Below are 17,208 nucleotides of genomic sequence, written 5' to 3' on the forward strand. Positions count from 1 at the left end.
TTTGTCTAAACACACACTCCTTCGTGAAAGGACATATCAGTCATGCCTCTATTAGGATTGATCCCATAGGCCTGGAACTGAGGAGGATAAACACTTATTGAGGTCACGTCATTGTGACTCTTCAAATACCTTTGCCCAGTGGATGAAGTTTCAAACAAAGGACACGAGCCAAGATACATTTTGTGATAACTTTTTTCTTTAGAAAAAAAACATGTACAAAAAAAGCTAAGAAGAACCAACGTGGAAGTGTCGAGAAAACATTCTGATAGATACAGACAAGGGAGCTCCCGCTCTCAAGGAAGTTACACATTAGTTATTACCATGCTAGAAAAATGTGATGCAGTTAAAATTCTAGAACAATTAAAAGCCACAAAGTCAAGCTGTTGCTCTGGGGCTCTAGGTTGTAGATGCTCTGATACCCTTTCTGCAAAATAATACTGTGCAAACTGTAAAATATTCATTTTCATATAAAGTCCATACAATATGATCTACAAAACTGAGTTGACAGGGGACGCTGGTACCAGCAGTTTCTTGGGAAAGAAGGCTGCAGTGTCACCTGCCAGCCCAAAGACATAATTGCAAAAAGATCTTGAATTTCTTAACCAGGAGAGGCCATTACCTAAGAATCATACCCAACATTCCTCAAATCCAGGATTTCCTGCCATTGTTTATGTAACTTAGGTGATTTTATTAATATGTTACTTTAACTTCGAATGCAATCACATGTTAAGGAATCAGAAAAAGCTCTTTTTCAAAGCAATACTTCTTTCTACACAATTGATTTTGCGATTTATCATAAACCAACATTGTCTTCCCTGCAACTCAGAAGTTTTTTTTATTTTTAAATTCAAAAATTCTGGAGGAGGCAGCAACTGTGATAATAAAAGATTAAAGTGAATTATTTCATTTCAGTGTCTATAAAACTGAGAAAAGAAGGTTTGTGTACAAATATCACAAAACAACATCAACCATTGAATAAATGTGGTTCTTCAATGCACACCTGAAGAAGAAAATTTTTTTAAAATTCTGGCATAAATATATTAAAGCTGACTAAAAAAAAAGAAAAAATCAGGGCAAGCTACATCACTTCCTCATACAAAAAATGTACAAAACATTAGCCTCTAACTAGATAAACATAATACTTGTCTTCACAGTTTGACATCAAGTAACTGTGTGCCTTGAAGTATCGAATTGGAGGGTGATTTAAAAAAAAAAAAGCAGCTTGTGACACGTCAGCCGTTTCAGGTAACTTCGGTCATAGAGGCAGAGTGATTCTGCGAACACAAGCAGATAAAACCTTAGTTGACTCATGCACACATTCTCCCCAGAATATCCTCTTGCTTTTCTGTCTCAAGTTCATTCTGCTCCCGCTCCCTGACATGCTCTTCCAAGGACCCTCGAATTGTTACCTCTTCTATTAAAACTTCCCTGATTTTCAACCCAAATAAGACCATGTCTTATATCATACTTAACTATATTCTATGAAACATTTGAAGATCTAGAAGTAACTTTAGCTTCACCCCACATCTTTTTTTAACATTGTGGCTTTAATTTTGAACAGTTCTAATCTTTGAAAAATTTCTATATGATATATTCCGAGTCATGAGTTCCAGAGCAATGAGTTTAATATTTTCGGATGCACAGGGGTTTTTGGTTTAAGGTATCTTTGAATTTCCAGAGAATGTGATCTAGATGCTTTTGAAGTTTCTTGATTTGCTTTATAGCCTTGCATGTGGTCTATTTTAAATGTTTTGTGTGTTTTGAGAAGGATTATATATGTGCCTTAGATCAACTTTATTAATCATTTGTCTTTTACTATATTTCATTTGCTTATTACTGAGAGAAGTGTTAAAATCTATGATTGCAGCTTCGTCCACTTTTCCTTGCAGTTCCATTAATTTTTGTTTATATGGTTTGTTCATAATAACCCTTATCTCTTTGGTTTTATATAACTTATACATAATCCCACCTTTTTTCAGGCCCAAGTCTTTCTCTTTTGTTTGAACTTAAAACTTCCAGTCCATGGGATTGCTAAATACCTTAAGAAATGGTGGCTTTAGATCTAATTTATTATGGGTTTCCAGATTCCTGTTTGTTTTTAGGACACTAGAGATGTATATTCTTGAGAGTTCAACTATGAATTTTAGAAACTGAATATTCCATATTTTTCAAGGTACTTTTGTCTCCTATATTTGTGAAAGTTGAGGTTTTTATATTTCTTGCCATAATGTGAAAAATTTGTTTTTACTTTTATAATATGCTTTCTTTTTTAAACTTTTGGTCAATAATTTGGTCATTTATAGGTTTATAAGAGTCCATTTAAAAGTGGGTGGTAAAGATAAAGTAGTTTAACAGCCTAAGATAACTAACTGGGTGACTTTGGGCAGATTTCTTTAACTCTCTGAGTCTTTTCTTTTTTCTATTTATAATTTGAAGTCTATAATATCACTAGTTCTAAATCAAGGGGTGGTGAGCATTAGAATTCCTCTGGGACTATTTTCTTATATGGCTTTGCACCCCAGAATGGCTGAATCAGAATCTTCTGGAATAAGGTCATAGGCATCTGAGTCTTGAGATAGATTGGATCCTTCTTTTTTGTTAAAGAAAAAAATATCATCTCCCCCCTATATCGCCCCGCCCCCATCAGGAGACACAGGAGACTTTATACCACACACAGTGAGTTAACACACTGGCTCATCTCTCATTTCTCTGTTAATATAAACTGTGTTCAACAAAGACACAGTTGCTCAACGCTAAGCTTGATTACGCAGGTGAAAGTGGGTATGAGGCCACAGGACGAGGATAGCTCGGAGCTGGTCTCTCTAGGATACAACAGCTCTGTTGCATCACAAAATAATGCTTTGGAAACTCAACCATTTTTGTTCCATTTGGATTCTGTAATTTTTTACTTTCTGGTTTCTCTTTAGTTTGGGGAAAGATTTTAGAAAATGTATCGTCTCAACCACAGAAGAATACTCAAATTTGAGTTGGTCTTTTGGAGAGGAGGAAAGAACACTGCAGCTCTGGGGCTCCGTGTGGCAAAGGGGAAAGGATGTCTCTGGAAGAAGGGAAGGGAGGGTGAGGGCGTTCCCTTCCCAGTTAGACAGTCTTCTCCTTGAGGCGCTCTGAAGAGCTGGATGGACTTCACGTGTGAGAATGTGTGCTTTAAAGACAGGTTCATATCTTCTCTCAGATCCCCCTCCCGGGAAGATGGTTCTATCCCAGAAATGACAAAGGAGCAGCTTCTAGTAGAAGCCATGGCTGCTGCTGTTGCACAGGAAGCCCTCGCCCACAGGGGAAAACACAGGGCATATTTACTTTGGAAGAGGTGTAGCTCAGTGTAAACTCTGCCAGCCCTGTGCAGCTCAGCTCACACACACTGTCCCCTAGAGCATGTTTCCATATTCAATGCTGAGAGTTGTAGATTTCAAAATGGAATTTTTTTTTTTAGGGCCTTTAGAATTAGATGAGCCTGGGTCTTAATCTTGACTGGGTGACCTTCGGCATGTTACTTAAACTTTTTGCCTTACTTCATCTATAAAGTCGAATGATAATGCAAATTGCAGGATTATTGTAAGGACTGAATGTGAGGGCTTGCAATAAATGCTCATTTTCTCTTCTTGACCCACAAGTAAAGGGTATATCCTCCTAACTACCCATGTGGAAAGCAGATGCTTCGTTACTTGAATGTTGCACAACTAGTATGGAAGGCATCACTTAAGAGGCAATACTTTCCATCCGGCTTCCTGTAGCTTTATTTTGACTAGCCTGCAGAAGTCCTGTTCATCATTACTCATAAACTTCTATTTACCATGGAGTTTCAGATATTGACTAGAGCCCAGTTTTAGGTTCTCAGTTTTGACTAGAGGGTCTAGTTCAGGTTTTGGTTCTGGCTTGCATCTGTCCATCTATCACATATTTATTTCACCCCTAGTGAATGCCAGGAAATATAGAGGGTAAGAAAGACCTGGTTCATATACTTAATCTCTCAGTCCTTGTGGGAGGCAGATATGAGGGGATTACTGACATTAATTGTGAGGGGCAGTCACACCTGGGGCCCTGGGGTCTCTTTGACCCAAGCCTGGCATTCACGAAAGGCCTCAAATTGTGCCCAGATGAGGGGATATACATGGAAATAAAGATACATGGACAGATTTGAAAAGTTCAACTACTGCCTGTAGTGAATAATAAACTAATGCATATTTTTAAAGAATGTTTAAAATCTATATTGCGAACAGCAGGTTCTGAAATCAGGTTGGCCCTTCATTTTTCAATGTAAGTAGAATCCCCCAAAACATGGCCTGGATGTCTCTTGGCCTGGTCAACTACTACTGGTCCTGAGGGAGAAGAGAGAATTCTGGAGAAGGCTTCAGACAGAAGGTGATGCTTGAGCAGTGCTGGGTAAAAGGATGGGGCAGAAACAGGGTGCTCTTTGGCCAGGACATTCAGGGTAAAGTCAACAGCATTTGCAAGGACAGACTGATATGTTTGTGGAACTTGGCAAACATCTCAGCTTGCTTTTCGAATTCACCTTTGTCATTAGTTGCTTCATCTCAAAAAATAGAGGGAACAACTCTGACCTCACCAGGTACAAGAACATAATCAGGGAAGAAAAACTAGGGAGATTCTATTTCACCATTTCATTACAAGGTTTTATTATTTAGCTAATTCGTCATTCAACCTGCATTAACTGGCTATATATAAATAAATCAGTAGTAAAATTTTCACTATGTTATTTCTAATTGGACCAAGTCAAAATTTTCACCTTAATACAGGTGAAGGGAAAACGAACAAAATACTTGGCACTGGGTTTAATGGAGAGCCCTAAATATTTTTCCCAAGGTGGAAATAGCTTTTTTTTTTTTTCTGGTTCATTAATAACATTAGACTTCATTAAATGTGAAAAGAAGTAGGATAGTTTCTCAGACGTCTGATAGTTACTCTTTAAATAGTGAAATATTTTATACTATATTGATAGGAAGTACATGATAATTCCAGTGGGAGGAGATGTGCTTCTCTTGCAATCTGTAAAAATGATTTAGTAAGGAAATGCCAAATACAACAAGATTTCGAGATAGACTATTACAGAAAATAAACACTTTAGCAGGAGTCAGCTACATGAAAAACGTGTCATGATATAAAAACCCTGTTTTATTATCAGTTATCCCCATTCTGTCTGCTTAAAGAGCTACTCACCCCAGTTTTCCCACTTGCTGGCTATGTGGCTTGGGGAAGAAATTTACTGTTGCTATTTTCATATTCCTCTCAATCTGTGAAATGGGAATTATACTACTGATTCAGTAAGTTTTTGTTCAAATAAAAATATATTTGTAAAGAACCTAGCAAGTGTCTCAGGCAAAAGTCAGTGCTTTATACCATGTTTCAGGGCTCATTTCAGGTGGCAAGTCTTCTCCGTGGCTTTCCCTGCCTTAGAATAAATTTCTTCTTCATCTGTGTTCACAAAGTGCTTCGTGTATCTGATTCAGCATGCCATGTTATGATTACTGATTTATATACACCTTTCCTGATCATCTGTGAGTTCCTTGAGCACAGGACTATGTGGCTAGTCATTCATCTCTGGCATGAAGCAAGGTCCTGGTGTAAATAAGTAATCAGTTAGTACTGTTGCATTGAATTTTTGATGGTCATCAAAACAGATCCAAAAGGATACTTAGTTACCTTTCTTAATGTGCTGCCAGTTTACATCTATCACTGGATGTAACAAAGCATTTCTTTCCAAATGTTGTCCTAGTTACTAAATCAAATTGGCCTTCCACAAGGGTTGGTGTAAATTTCACAAGTGTGTTACTACATTGGAGGTCAAGGTATCCTGAAGCAGTTGGGGTTTAAGTTAGACATGACTAAGAACTTCCTGAGGAAGGGCCAAGCCCTGGAAGGAATACAGGATTAATTGAGGGAAGCTGTGAAGTTCTTGAGGGCCTTTATGTCAGATTTTTATTGTTGCTGGGTGGATTCAGTTATGTCCTGTTTTCAGTAGAGAAATGGATTAGTTGACCTCCAAGATAACAGGCCTGGAGCCTCCGGGTTTGGTTTGCTAAAACCACTTTACTGTACCTGTGCACTTAAGGTTTCCAGAGGGCTTTCTATCCTTGGGAAAGCCATTAGGGGTACTCCACGGGGGTCCTCGGGTTTGGGTTTGGAAGGAGATCCTTGTGTTCCTTTAAAGTTATGGACCACACACATTCCCTGCAGGATGAGGGGAAAAAAGATTGGGGTCAGACTGCGGCCGTCAATGCCTGGCCATCTCTGCGGGTGGCAGGCCTTCCCCCTTAGAATGTCGTTGCATAGTGACTTGTGAGCCAGTGGGTAGGGACCATGGAAAGACCTGGGGCATGGCTCAGGCTGTCTGCTGCTGAGCACATTCTAGGTGCTGAGGAAGCATTGTTTGATCACCAGATGGCCAGAGATGCTCAGTCTACCCCCACTGAGCTTGTTTCCTCACCTGTAAAAATGGGAATAATACCTACCTCATAGATTTACAACAATTAAGAGACGTGATGAATGTAAAGCACCTCATAATAACAGCTAACATTTACTGAGGGCCACTTATGTGTCTGGTACTGTCCTGAGGGTTTACCTTACTTCATCTAATCGGCTCAGCAATCTTATAAGGGAGGTACTATTATCCTCTCCAACTTAGATAAGGAGGCACAGAGAATTTAGGTAACTTGCCCAAGGTTACACAGATTTAAACTCCATAGCCTCTAAATCACACCACCGCTATAGGATTCTGCCTCTTACATACAGCAAAAATGCAATGTTAGCTAGTCTTTAACTCTTACCTAAGATGATTACCCTTAAGTTACTTAGCAAATATTCACATCATTTATTAGTGGCACTTTTATTGCTTCCATTAAAACTCCCTCTCTAAATTACTACCCACTTGTCTTTATTTCCTACTGAGGCCGCTTCATAACTAAGTCTGTTCTAACCATCTTTTGTCTCTTTCCATACTCTCTTCCATTGTTCTGCATCGTTTTTTCTATATCCAGTGCCTCTGAATCTTTCCTGTAGCTCCTCAAACCCCACAGAACATTCACATGAATATTCTCTACCCGGCTCTCCTCTACCTTACTCTCCAGCTCTGCTTAAACTTCCCCCATTCAGGAAATGGGAGAAGTGGAGGGTGTAGGAGCTCTGGGGTTGGAGAGAGCAGGTCAGATTCCTGGCTTACTGGCTGGGTGGCCATTGGGCAAGTTACTTATCTGCGAGCCTCACTCTCCTCTTTTATAAAATGAGGATAAGAATACTGTTAGGGCAAGATAAACAAAACAAACACAGAACCGATTGGTGGTTACCAGAGGGGAAGGGGGGCGGGGGGAGGGCAAAATAGGTTAAGGGGGTCAATTATATGGTGGCAGATGAAAAGTAGACTTTTGGGGGCGAGCATCTGTATACAGACGTCAAATTATAATGTACACATGAAACATACATTATAAACCAAAGTTACCTCAGTAAAAAAAACATTGTAAGGGTTGTCCTGGGAGCACATGATTTGGTGTATATAAAGTGTAGGGCATGTAGTAATTGTTCAACTAACTTCCTTCCCCTTTCCCCCACTTTCATCTTCATAAGAAACACAAAACCATAATGAACACAGGCCACAAATATGCTCCTGTTCAGACTCCCCTTTTTCGGCCTCCTCCCAAGTCTCTGCTTTGGAATGCTTCCGTTCTCTTCTACAAGGTCCGCTTCTCCCATTTCCCAGCTTGGCGAGTGTATATGTGAGGTGTGTACATGCAGATACAGTGGGGGACAGTGTGGCCTGCCTCCTACCAGACCCGTTCAACAGCAGGTATGGGTCTTACATAAAGATCATTTGTGGAAAACAAATTTTGACATTCATCATCAATTGGGAAGGCAATACAAGACTTAACAGTAACCAAGTGGTAGGAAAGAGGGCTGCAAGTTACTGAGAGAACACAAGTTTAATGTTAAAGCAGAATTTGTGTATGGGGCCTCGGCAAACACAAAGTTTTTGGATTTCATCCCATAAAGACCCCATGAAATTGCTTGGAACAGTCAGTACCGCTTTTTCTCTTTAGCTGGGGTTGAGCTGGATCCAGGACTGATGGGGACAGCAAAAGTGTTTCTTTGGAGTTCAAGCCTTCACTTATGTACTATTGATCTCTATTTGTAAAATCCTCTCTTCTCTTGAAGTCACCTGTATTCTCTCCCCCTTTTAAAAATCACCCTCAGGGAAATATCTTCTGAGAGTTCAACATCTCAGGATCATCTCAGCACCACTTTTCCTGCTGCTTCACCCAGAGAATCTGCATTTAAGTCCCTCATCTTTTACTTTAGAAAGAAAGACTGGATCCATTAAAAATAATTTTGAATTCAAATGGAGCTTGCCAGTTAATGTTCTGAGTGAATGCGAGCATTTTGTGTGTGTATCTGAGCAGGTAAAAATATTGGGAAACTCTGAGTTAGAGGTTGGGAGAGGCATATGTGCATTTTGTATGTTGGGGAGGACATACATACAGAATCCCTGTATGGAAGGGGTAGGACAAGGAGCAGTTAGGTCATAGGCCTGTGCAATCTATCTGCGTGTGACGTTAGTCTTAACAGGTGCCTTGGACCAGAAAGGACAGAAGGGGAGGAAGGACATCCAGGCTGTGATGGCTTCTGTCTCCTAGGGGAGGCCTGCTGAATGTTATTAGGAGATTGATTTCATGCACAACATCTGCAGGCCTAGTGATTTACTGTAAATCCTTCTGAGTGTATTTTATCTTATTTTATAAATTTATTTTATTTATTTTTGGCTGCATTGGGTCTCCATTGCTGTGCACGGGCTTTCTCTGCTTGCGGCGAGTGGGGGGCTACTCTTCATTGCGGTGCGGGGCTTCTCATCGTGGTGGCTTCTCTTGTTGCGGAGCACGGGCTCTAGACACGCGGGCTCAGTAGTTGTGGCATTCGGGCTCAGTAGTTGTGGCATGCGGGCTCAGTAGTTGTGGCATGCAGGCTCAGTAGTTGTGGCTCGTGGGCTCTAGAGCACAGGCTCAGTAGTTGTGGCACACGGGCTTAGTTGCCCCACAGCATGTGGGGTCTTCCCGGACCAGGGCTCGAACCTGTGTCCCTTACATAGGCAGGCAGATTCTTAAACACTGCGCCACCAGGGAAATCCCTTCTGGGTATATTTTAAATCCTTGAAGATAATTTTTAAAACTGAACCTCTATGGTATGCCCATGCAATGGAATACTACACAGCAAGAAAAAGGAATTACTGATAACATGCTTACAACATGGATAAATCTCAAAATAATTATGCTGGGTAAAGGATGCCAGGATAAAAAATACATACTGTATGATTCCATTAATATTAAATCTCAGGGTAATCTAATACAGAAGATCAGTGGTTGCTTAGGAATGAAGGGAAAGGAAGGGTGGGAGAGAAGGATGTATCTGTAGGTCAAAACTGGTCAAATTATACACTTTCTATGCCATTTATTGTATGCCTATCATACCTCAAATCTGTAAAAATTTAAAAAAGCAATGTAAGTTAACCAGAACCCTTCTCCAGGAAGTATTATGTTGTTGAGAGGCCACTTACGGTGGAAATAAGATGCCTAAGAGGCATGTTCAGATAAGAGTCCCCCTAAAAAGTCTGGGTGTGGTTAGCTGAGGGTTTTCATATCTCTGAGTGGGATATGCAAGTCTGGGCCAGAGTGGAGTTTCTTGAAATGCTGGAGAAGGAGCTGCCTGCTTGCGTCAATATTTCGTTCTCTGTTCTTCCCCCAAGCAACACTTAGCTTATGCTCCCAGTACGTTCTGAACAAGTATTTAGAGAATCATGGTTTGAAGGTATGCTAAATTGCTTCTGCCCAGCCCCAAGGCCAGGGTTGAAGCAAGTGGAGTAAGCCGTCCTTCCTGAAGCCATCCTACTCCTGACCCACAGGGGGAATATGCAGTCATATTTCTGAAAGAAAGGGCACAGGATACTTGGCGAGCAACTGCAACTCACAAGGTTGGGGCCAGAGGACCTTGGACTTAGACTGGAGTCTGGGGAGCCTGACTTGCCAGGATCCTGGGCAGCCTTTCAGAGGGCACCAGCGGGGAAAAAAGTAGAGGGAAGCTGACCTACCAGAAACAGGGCTACAGCAGTGCCCAGGATGAAGCCCGCGATCACATCGGAGCAGTGGTTCCGATACTCGGAGACCCGGTTGAGGCCCATCAGGAAGGCTGTGCAGAGGGTCCCGAGGCACAGCACCGGCTTGGCCAGTCGACTGCTTTTCGTCTTGATTGTGCTTGTGATGTACATCTAGGTTAGGACAGAGACCAGGGAGTGACTGGCAGCCTCTGCATACGGTGTATATACACACATGCATGGACATACACCACACACAGACGGGCCTGCACCAAAGCAAGAACGATGAATGAATGTACATGGGTCTCGGTGCTTTGTATTCTGGTGGGCATGGGAACAGAAATTACAGTGACATGAATGACTGCATAATAATCAGGTTCAGAGCATGCAGTTTTTATGCAACAAACTAAAGAATCACTTGGGGTATTAGGAAACCCAGATAAGAATCTCAGATGCCAAATAAATCTTCTATGAGAATTAATTTTATGGAGAAGACCAGGTAGGTGAGTGGCAATACATTTCACTTTTTGTGTCCCCCATAATCCTAGCGGATTCTTCACACTTTCAATGAATATAAAAGCATTAGTTAATTGACTGAATTAGAACTTCCAAACCAGTGTGTCACATAAATACGTTTCAGTTGTGCTGGGAAGTTGATTCTCACAATCCTTGTGATAGCTTGATCAGCCCTATCCATTCATTTACTCCAGCATGTTTTAAAATAAAATTTTCTATGTGGGTCACGACGTATAAAAAGTTGGGAAGTCCTGATGTAAGTAAAGGATGATGCAACTTATGACATGTGAGTTGTAGGTTGTTCTTATTCCATTGTGAGGAGCTGGGTAAGACTCCTAAGTATTTCATAGGCTCAGTTACCAAATGTGTCCCTTGTGGCTTAGAGTTAGGAAGATGTGCCTCTTTCAAACAAGTAAATACTTTGTTACACAACCTTTGGTGGTGGTTACAAGAAGCCACTAGAGGGCGTAATTGATCTATCATCGCTTCTTAACAAGTGTGCTAAATGAGTTTGCAACCCAGAAAACTAGTATGCCAATACTTAAATTACAATCTATGGTGTGCTTGTATGGCCTGAGCACATGTAAGTTCACACAGATGCATTTTAAAGTATTATAGTGGAAACTTAATTTCCTAGAATGATCCTTCAGCGCTGGTGTGAATACAGGAAGATGGGATTTTCTTTGTTACATGTAATAGATACCCTATAAAACTGTGGTTAGATCAGAGTTACATAAATTAGAGCATATCATTACACCATTCTGAGGCTGTGTAGGAAATGTCACTTAACATCTATACTAGATACATTTAAATTTAGTTTTTTATGCTTCTATATTGTTTTTTAATTAAAGCCTTTATAAATCTTTCCTATAAGATTACAAACTTTTTTTTTTTTTTTTGCGGTACGCGGGCCTCTCACTGTTGTGGCCTCTCCCGTTGCGGAGCACAGGCTCCGGACGCGCAGGCTCAGCGGCCATGGCTCACGGGCCTAGCCGCTCTGCGGCATGTGGGATCTTCCCGGACCGGGGCACGAACCCGTGTCCCCTGCATTGGCAGGCGGACTCTCAACCACTGCGCCACCAGGGAAGCCCAAGATTACAAACTATTAATAACATGGGCCTGTGGTTAGTTAGTATTCTTCACAGCATTAACTAGTACTTAGGAAATCCTTGTTGAGTAATTTCTGAAAGCACACATAATAGGGGCTCGGAAAAATGTTTTCACAATTGGAATCTTGTATCAGGGTTTCTGATTATAGTCTGTCTGTGGGGCATGATTTGAATTGGATTATATCTGAATCCTTGAAAACGTGCTATATAAGCATCTATTCTGAGTAAGATGACTTCTTTCTTCCCAAGAAAGAGAAATTCATATCTCACTTGACAAGACAGTATTTTTTTGATGAGTAACAGATTTATTTTTATAATGGTGTTGTAAAAATTGATTTCATACAACAATGACTTGAGTTTGATAAAAATACAGAAAAAGGTGCAAGAGTACATTGCTTCATATGACTTAGGTCCTAGATAATCTAAGATACAAAGCGATTATTTTGAAAACTGGAAACTGCCAAATGCCTGAAAAGACTTTGTTTAAAAAATACCTGGTGTAGATTTTTTTGGGGGGTGGGCAGCAAAGCCAAGAAATCTCACTGAGCTAAACTGGTCTGTTTGTAAATCAGACTTCTGTATTATTTATGTTCATGTTTCCTTAATATGGGGGTAGCTGAAATCACTTTTGATATGTATTCATTAAAGAGTAGATCTAAAAGAAATAATTAGACTTATTTTGGAAAACTGATCCTACAGATGTTATCCTATAAATTGAACAAAAAAGCGCCATTGTTTTAAAGAGAATATTCAGCAATTTCTTTCAAACTCTACTAAGTGGACCAGACCTGTAGTCAGTCACCTTTACTCCACCCTGAATGTATGTATTTGGGGCAATGGCATGGACACACTTCCATCAGAAGCAGACTCAGGGAGTGCAGTGACTGTCGTTGAATAAGAGGGGACATGCTCCCTGGGGGTGGGGCGAGGGCACACCCAGAGTCTCTGGGAAGACTGTGTAGTTTGAAAAGGGGTCTTTCCTCTGCCTCCTCCTACCTCACCTTTCACTGAGAATCACTAGACTAGTCACACCCTGAATATAAAATAAGTTGAAGGAAAAGGGGTGTTTTCAGCAATAGTCACTCATCCACAGGTAAATACACATGATATCCAGGAGTGGAACCTTTGCACTGATCCCTCTACTTCTGTACGCTTGGTTCTAAGGAAACAGAGGTCAGAAAAAGGTGAAATGAAGTCATTTCCAAAGTGGATGCAATTAAAGAGCAGGAAAAAAAGATGGACACCATCATTTCTTTTATTTTAAGATGTGAGACACATTTTGGGCTTTCTCTGTGATGAGAGCAAAAAGTTTAGAATATTATACCCCAGTGGGGGCAGTCAAAACTTGTGTGACCCAGGGAACAGTGAGAAGTAAACTTGTGGGTGTTCGGGGTCTTTTAGGATCACCCATCTGTCCTGGCAAAGTGATGAAGAGTATTAGGAGGAGCAGAGGAAAGCCATGTCTTTATCCGGGTTTGCCGCACTGCCCGGGCAGGCGTTCACACGAGGCACACACCTGCAAATTTGTAGACAAGTGTGAGAAATGTGTGCTGTTCTAGAAACAACCAAAGCTTTGGCAAAGAGTGCAGTTCTGGCCAGTGAAAGAACCCCATACCCGGTGCCAGGAGCCTGGGCCTCTGCTCTGACTCTGTGTTCTTAGCTATTCTCTGGGCCTCAGTCTCTGCATCTGTAAAATGGGAGGATGTGACTAAGTGATTATCAACAGTCTTGCCAGAATTAACATTCTCTGGCACGCTATGAGTGTGAGCCGGCTGAAGGTATTAAAAGAGCCAGTTCTCATTCTGATAAAGCACATGCTGGCAAAGCCACAAAAAAGAAAATTATAACAATCAATACAGGTCAAAATGGAAACCGGATGAAGGTTTCAGCCAAACTTGTCTTTGCTTCTGCTCTAATGGATTGACTTTTAGGCGCTGAAGTCAGCACAATTTGCAGATTCAAATTGTGGCAGGTCTTAAATTGGGATGTTGAGGGTGGGGGCAACAGCATGATAAAGGAGAAACATATTGTAACATGACTTTAAAAGTCACCAGAAGTAATGAAAGAATGGGGGGGAGCGTGGCGGAGAGACCCATCACAGCCACAACTCCACGTGGGTCATACTCACCGTGGCGTATAAGGCGGAGTAAATGCTCAGAGCAGCATGTTTGGAGGGAAAGGACCTCCTAGCCTTCTCTATCACTTCCAGGTCCCCAGTACAGATGTTCCCGTTGTTGATGAACTGGTGGTGCGCCCGGCAGTCTGCGCTGGTGTAGTTGGGCTTGCACACTGTCAGGAAGTACGGCGTCAGGTGCCCCGTGACCACTTGTCCGGCGTTTACAAAAATGTCAGTAGCAAAAAGCCCAAAAGCAAATACCCCTATGAGGAGATTTAAAATAATTAGGAAAGGTGATATACCCCATCGATTGGTTTTGTCCCTGAGAGAAAAACAGCAGTGAGAGTCCATGACAACCTATCAGAAAGGTCCTCCCCAGAGTCAAATTGTCCCCTCACCTTTATCTTTCCAGGGACTGGTGCCTGCTTCCCAAACCACTGTTTCTTCCAAATTGGTGCAGTCACGCTGCTGTTAGCATTTCATTATTTTGTATAAGTAAATTAGAAGCAGCGTGTGCTAACGGAAAGAATTTGAATTTTGGAGTCATGTAGAGCTGGGCTCCAGACCCACCTCTGGTGACTCGTTCACAGTGTAAGTTGCTGACCTTCTCTGAATCTTGGTACCCTTATCACAAAGTGGTTGGGGGGAGTGATACCTCAGAAAGGAGTTGGAAAGATGAAATAAAATATGTGCAAAACACCCACTGCGTGCCTGGCATTAAGTAGTTACTCAACATTAGTTCTCTTTCCTTCTATAGAAAATATCTTCCCCCTGGTCCTGTTGGAAATGCAGATACTCCTTGGAGGAGTTATCATGGCAGGTGAGAGAATGAGGTTGTTAGAGAGTCGTCCCTAAAAGAGAGAAAAAGATCACTTTAGAAACCTTGATTGAATTGGATGTTTCATTGGGTGTTGGAAACAGAAAACGAGGAGGAAGAGTGTTAAAGATGAATGTTGTTGACTGTATCAAATTACCACAAACGGAGTGGCTTAAACCAACACAAATGTATTGTTTTACAGTTCCGGAGGTCAGAAGTCCCAAATAGGTTTCACGGGGCTAAAATCAAAGCGTTGGCAGAGCCGTGTTCTTCCTGGAAGCTCCAGAGTCGAATTCATTCCTTGCTTTTCCAGCTTCTCGCCTTCATTTCTTGACTTGTGCCCCTGCTCTCCCCCTGCCTCCCCAGCAATCATGTCATACGAGCTCTGCTTCTATTGTCACGTTTCTTTCCGTGACTCACTCTCTTGCTTCTCTCTTATAAGGTTACATTGTCTACCCGAATAACCCAGGATAATCTCAAAATCCTTAATCTAATCACACATATAAATTCCTTTTTGTCATGTAAAGTAATGTATCCACAGTTTCTAGGGGTTAGGACATAGACAAGTCGGAGCGAGGAAGGCGTTATTTTGCCCACCATGCTGACTTGGCCTGCTTGGCCAAGAACCCCGTGGGTAGGCTATATTTCCTGGATTTTATCTGTTCTCTGGTAAATTCCACAGGAATATAGGATTACCCCCAACAAGCTTGAACATGAATAAGCAGAATTCCCTATAGGAAGTTTCACTGTGGACCTTTCAAAGCCTATACATACATCTATAGATTACCTGTGGACTGTTTTCTGTTAACTATATCAAGAGCAGCTGTGCAGAGCCAAGGTACATACAAGTCATCTGAAGAGATAAAGAAGACTTTTCAAGTGCGACTCAATTATGGGAGAAGTTGGCAAGTGTGAGAGGCAGCGTTAACCCTTGTAAATGTCAAGGATCTGCTATATTTTCAATTAAATTTCTATCCAATTTTGACTTCCATATTCAATGTCTTGAATCTGCAAATTGTGCTGACTTCAGCAGCTAAAAGTCAATCCATTAGAGCAGAAGCAAAGACAAGTTTGGCTGAAACCTTCATCCGGTTTCCATTTTGACCTGTATTGATTGTTATAATTTTCTTTTTTGTGGCTTTGCCAGTATGTGCTTTATCAGAATGAGAACTGGCTCTTTTAATACCTTCAGCCGGCTCACACTCATAGCGTCTGACCTCTGAGAGTAGGCATTTGCTGATCATTCGTGGTAATTTTCACCCACAGGTTCTGAAAGTCTGGTTAGAAATTTTTTTTACATCTTCAAGCAAGATTCTCAAAGACCGGGTCCCTGGCTTTTTCAAGGGGCAGTAAGTCTGTCTAGACACACTTTTCCAGGAAACTAGGGTAACATGTGATTTGAAAAGGGAAAAGTGACAGCATCTTCCTCTGGGATTTTATTTGTCAAAATGCTTCCAATCAGGGCGAATTCTTTCTGAGATAGAGGATTTCTAGGCTCCTTGGATAGGTGTCTGAAGTACCAGGTCCATGGTCACAGTGAATCTGTGACGGGCAGATTTCCACTTTGCTGCCATGTGATGTTATTGCTGAAAGTTGCTTTCCCCTCTTCTCTTTGCCTCTCCTGGATTTTGTCTGCTTCTCCTGATGGCTTAACAAGCATTTGCTTTCCAAACATTTCATTCTGGTGTATTTGATGTACCTTGAGAAGGGCAGTCCCAGGGATTCCACTTGCCTGGCATGGGCCATGCCAACGAAGTGTAGTGGAAGCTGCAGCGGTGATTCACAGACAATGTCAGATCATACGGGGCTTTTGTAAGAAATTCCAGCTATTCCTCTGTTAATCCTGAGCTCCTTGTGTGTATGTTACAAGCCTCAGAAGCCAAACAGAGCTGCTTTTGTCCTCAGAGTCAGGTAGAACACTGTTTATGGTCTCCTGTACTGCAATATATGATTTGATAGGAGATGCTTTTAAAGTGTCTATATATCCTACCTTGGTGGCTAAAATTCTTTAAGTGAGATAATCTTTTTGAAATTTTAACAGATACATTTTTCATTCCTGTAACCCTCCCTAGCTGGTTCTACTTATCTTATGGCTCTGCTCCCAATGGTGTTCCTTGTTTCAGGGATGCTGATCACATTTCTGAATGGATTTATAGCAGACACAAAGTCTAAAAGTAAAGCTCTTTTGGCTTGCCAGAGCTACGTGCTTGAGACACGTACTGCTGTTTTTGTTTGGAATTCTGAAAAGACTTGGACGGGAAAACCAAGAGCCATGGTCTATAGGATAAGACCATTGAATTTCTAAAATAAACCCTAGAATGGGGAAGATGAGGCTGAGGGTGTCTCCCAAGGAGACAGAACCCTGCCTGGTCTGGCTGTGAAGGAGTGAAGGGGCATCCCATGCTCCTTGCCTCATGCTGGCTGTCAAACCCCAGGGGCAGGGCAATAGAAACCTCCAGAATGATTTTTGGAAATCAAGTTGAAGCATGTCCTGTGCCTCCCAGGGATGTAGCTCAGGAGCCCTGGACAACTTTTAGAGAAG

The 17,208-nt window shown here is 41.5% G+C and overlaps 1 protein-coding gene across 1 annotated transcript in view; it reads right to left on the reverse strand.

Moving 5' to 3' along the window:
- Positions 1-414: 414 nt before the first annotated feature.
- Positions 415-17,208, reverse strand: part of PLPPR1 (phospholipid phosphatase related 1) — a 175,298-nt gene continuing 158,504 nt past the window's right edge. The window contains exons 5-8 of the mRNA XM_082843203.1: positions 13,862-14,112; positions 10,106-10,282; positions 6,076-6,207; positions 415-1,274 (exon numbers count right to left, since the gene is read on the reverse strand). Coding sequence (XP_082699329.1) covers positions 1,242-1,274; positions 6,076-6,207; positions 10,106-10,282; positions 13,862-14,112 — 593 coding nt within the window. The 3' untranslated portion in view covers positions 415-1,241. The remainder of the gene's footprint in view (positions 1,275-6,075; positions 6,208-10,105; positions 10,283-13,861; positions 14,113-17,208) is intronic.

The sequence above is a fragment of the Leucopleurus acutus genome (assembly GCF_964270905.1).
Source record: "Leucopleurus acutus genome assembly, chromosome: 7".
NCBI classification, from domain to species: domain Eukaryota; kingdom Metazoa; phylum Chordata; class Mammalia; order Artiodactyla; family Delphinidae; genus Leucopleurus; species Leucopleurus acutus.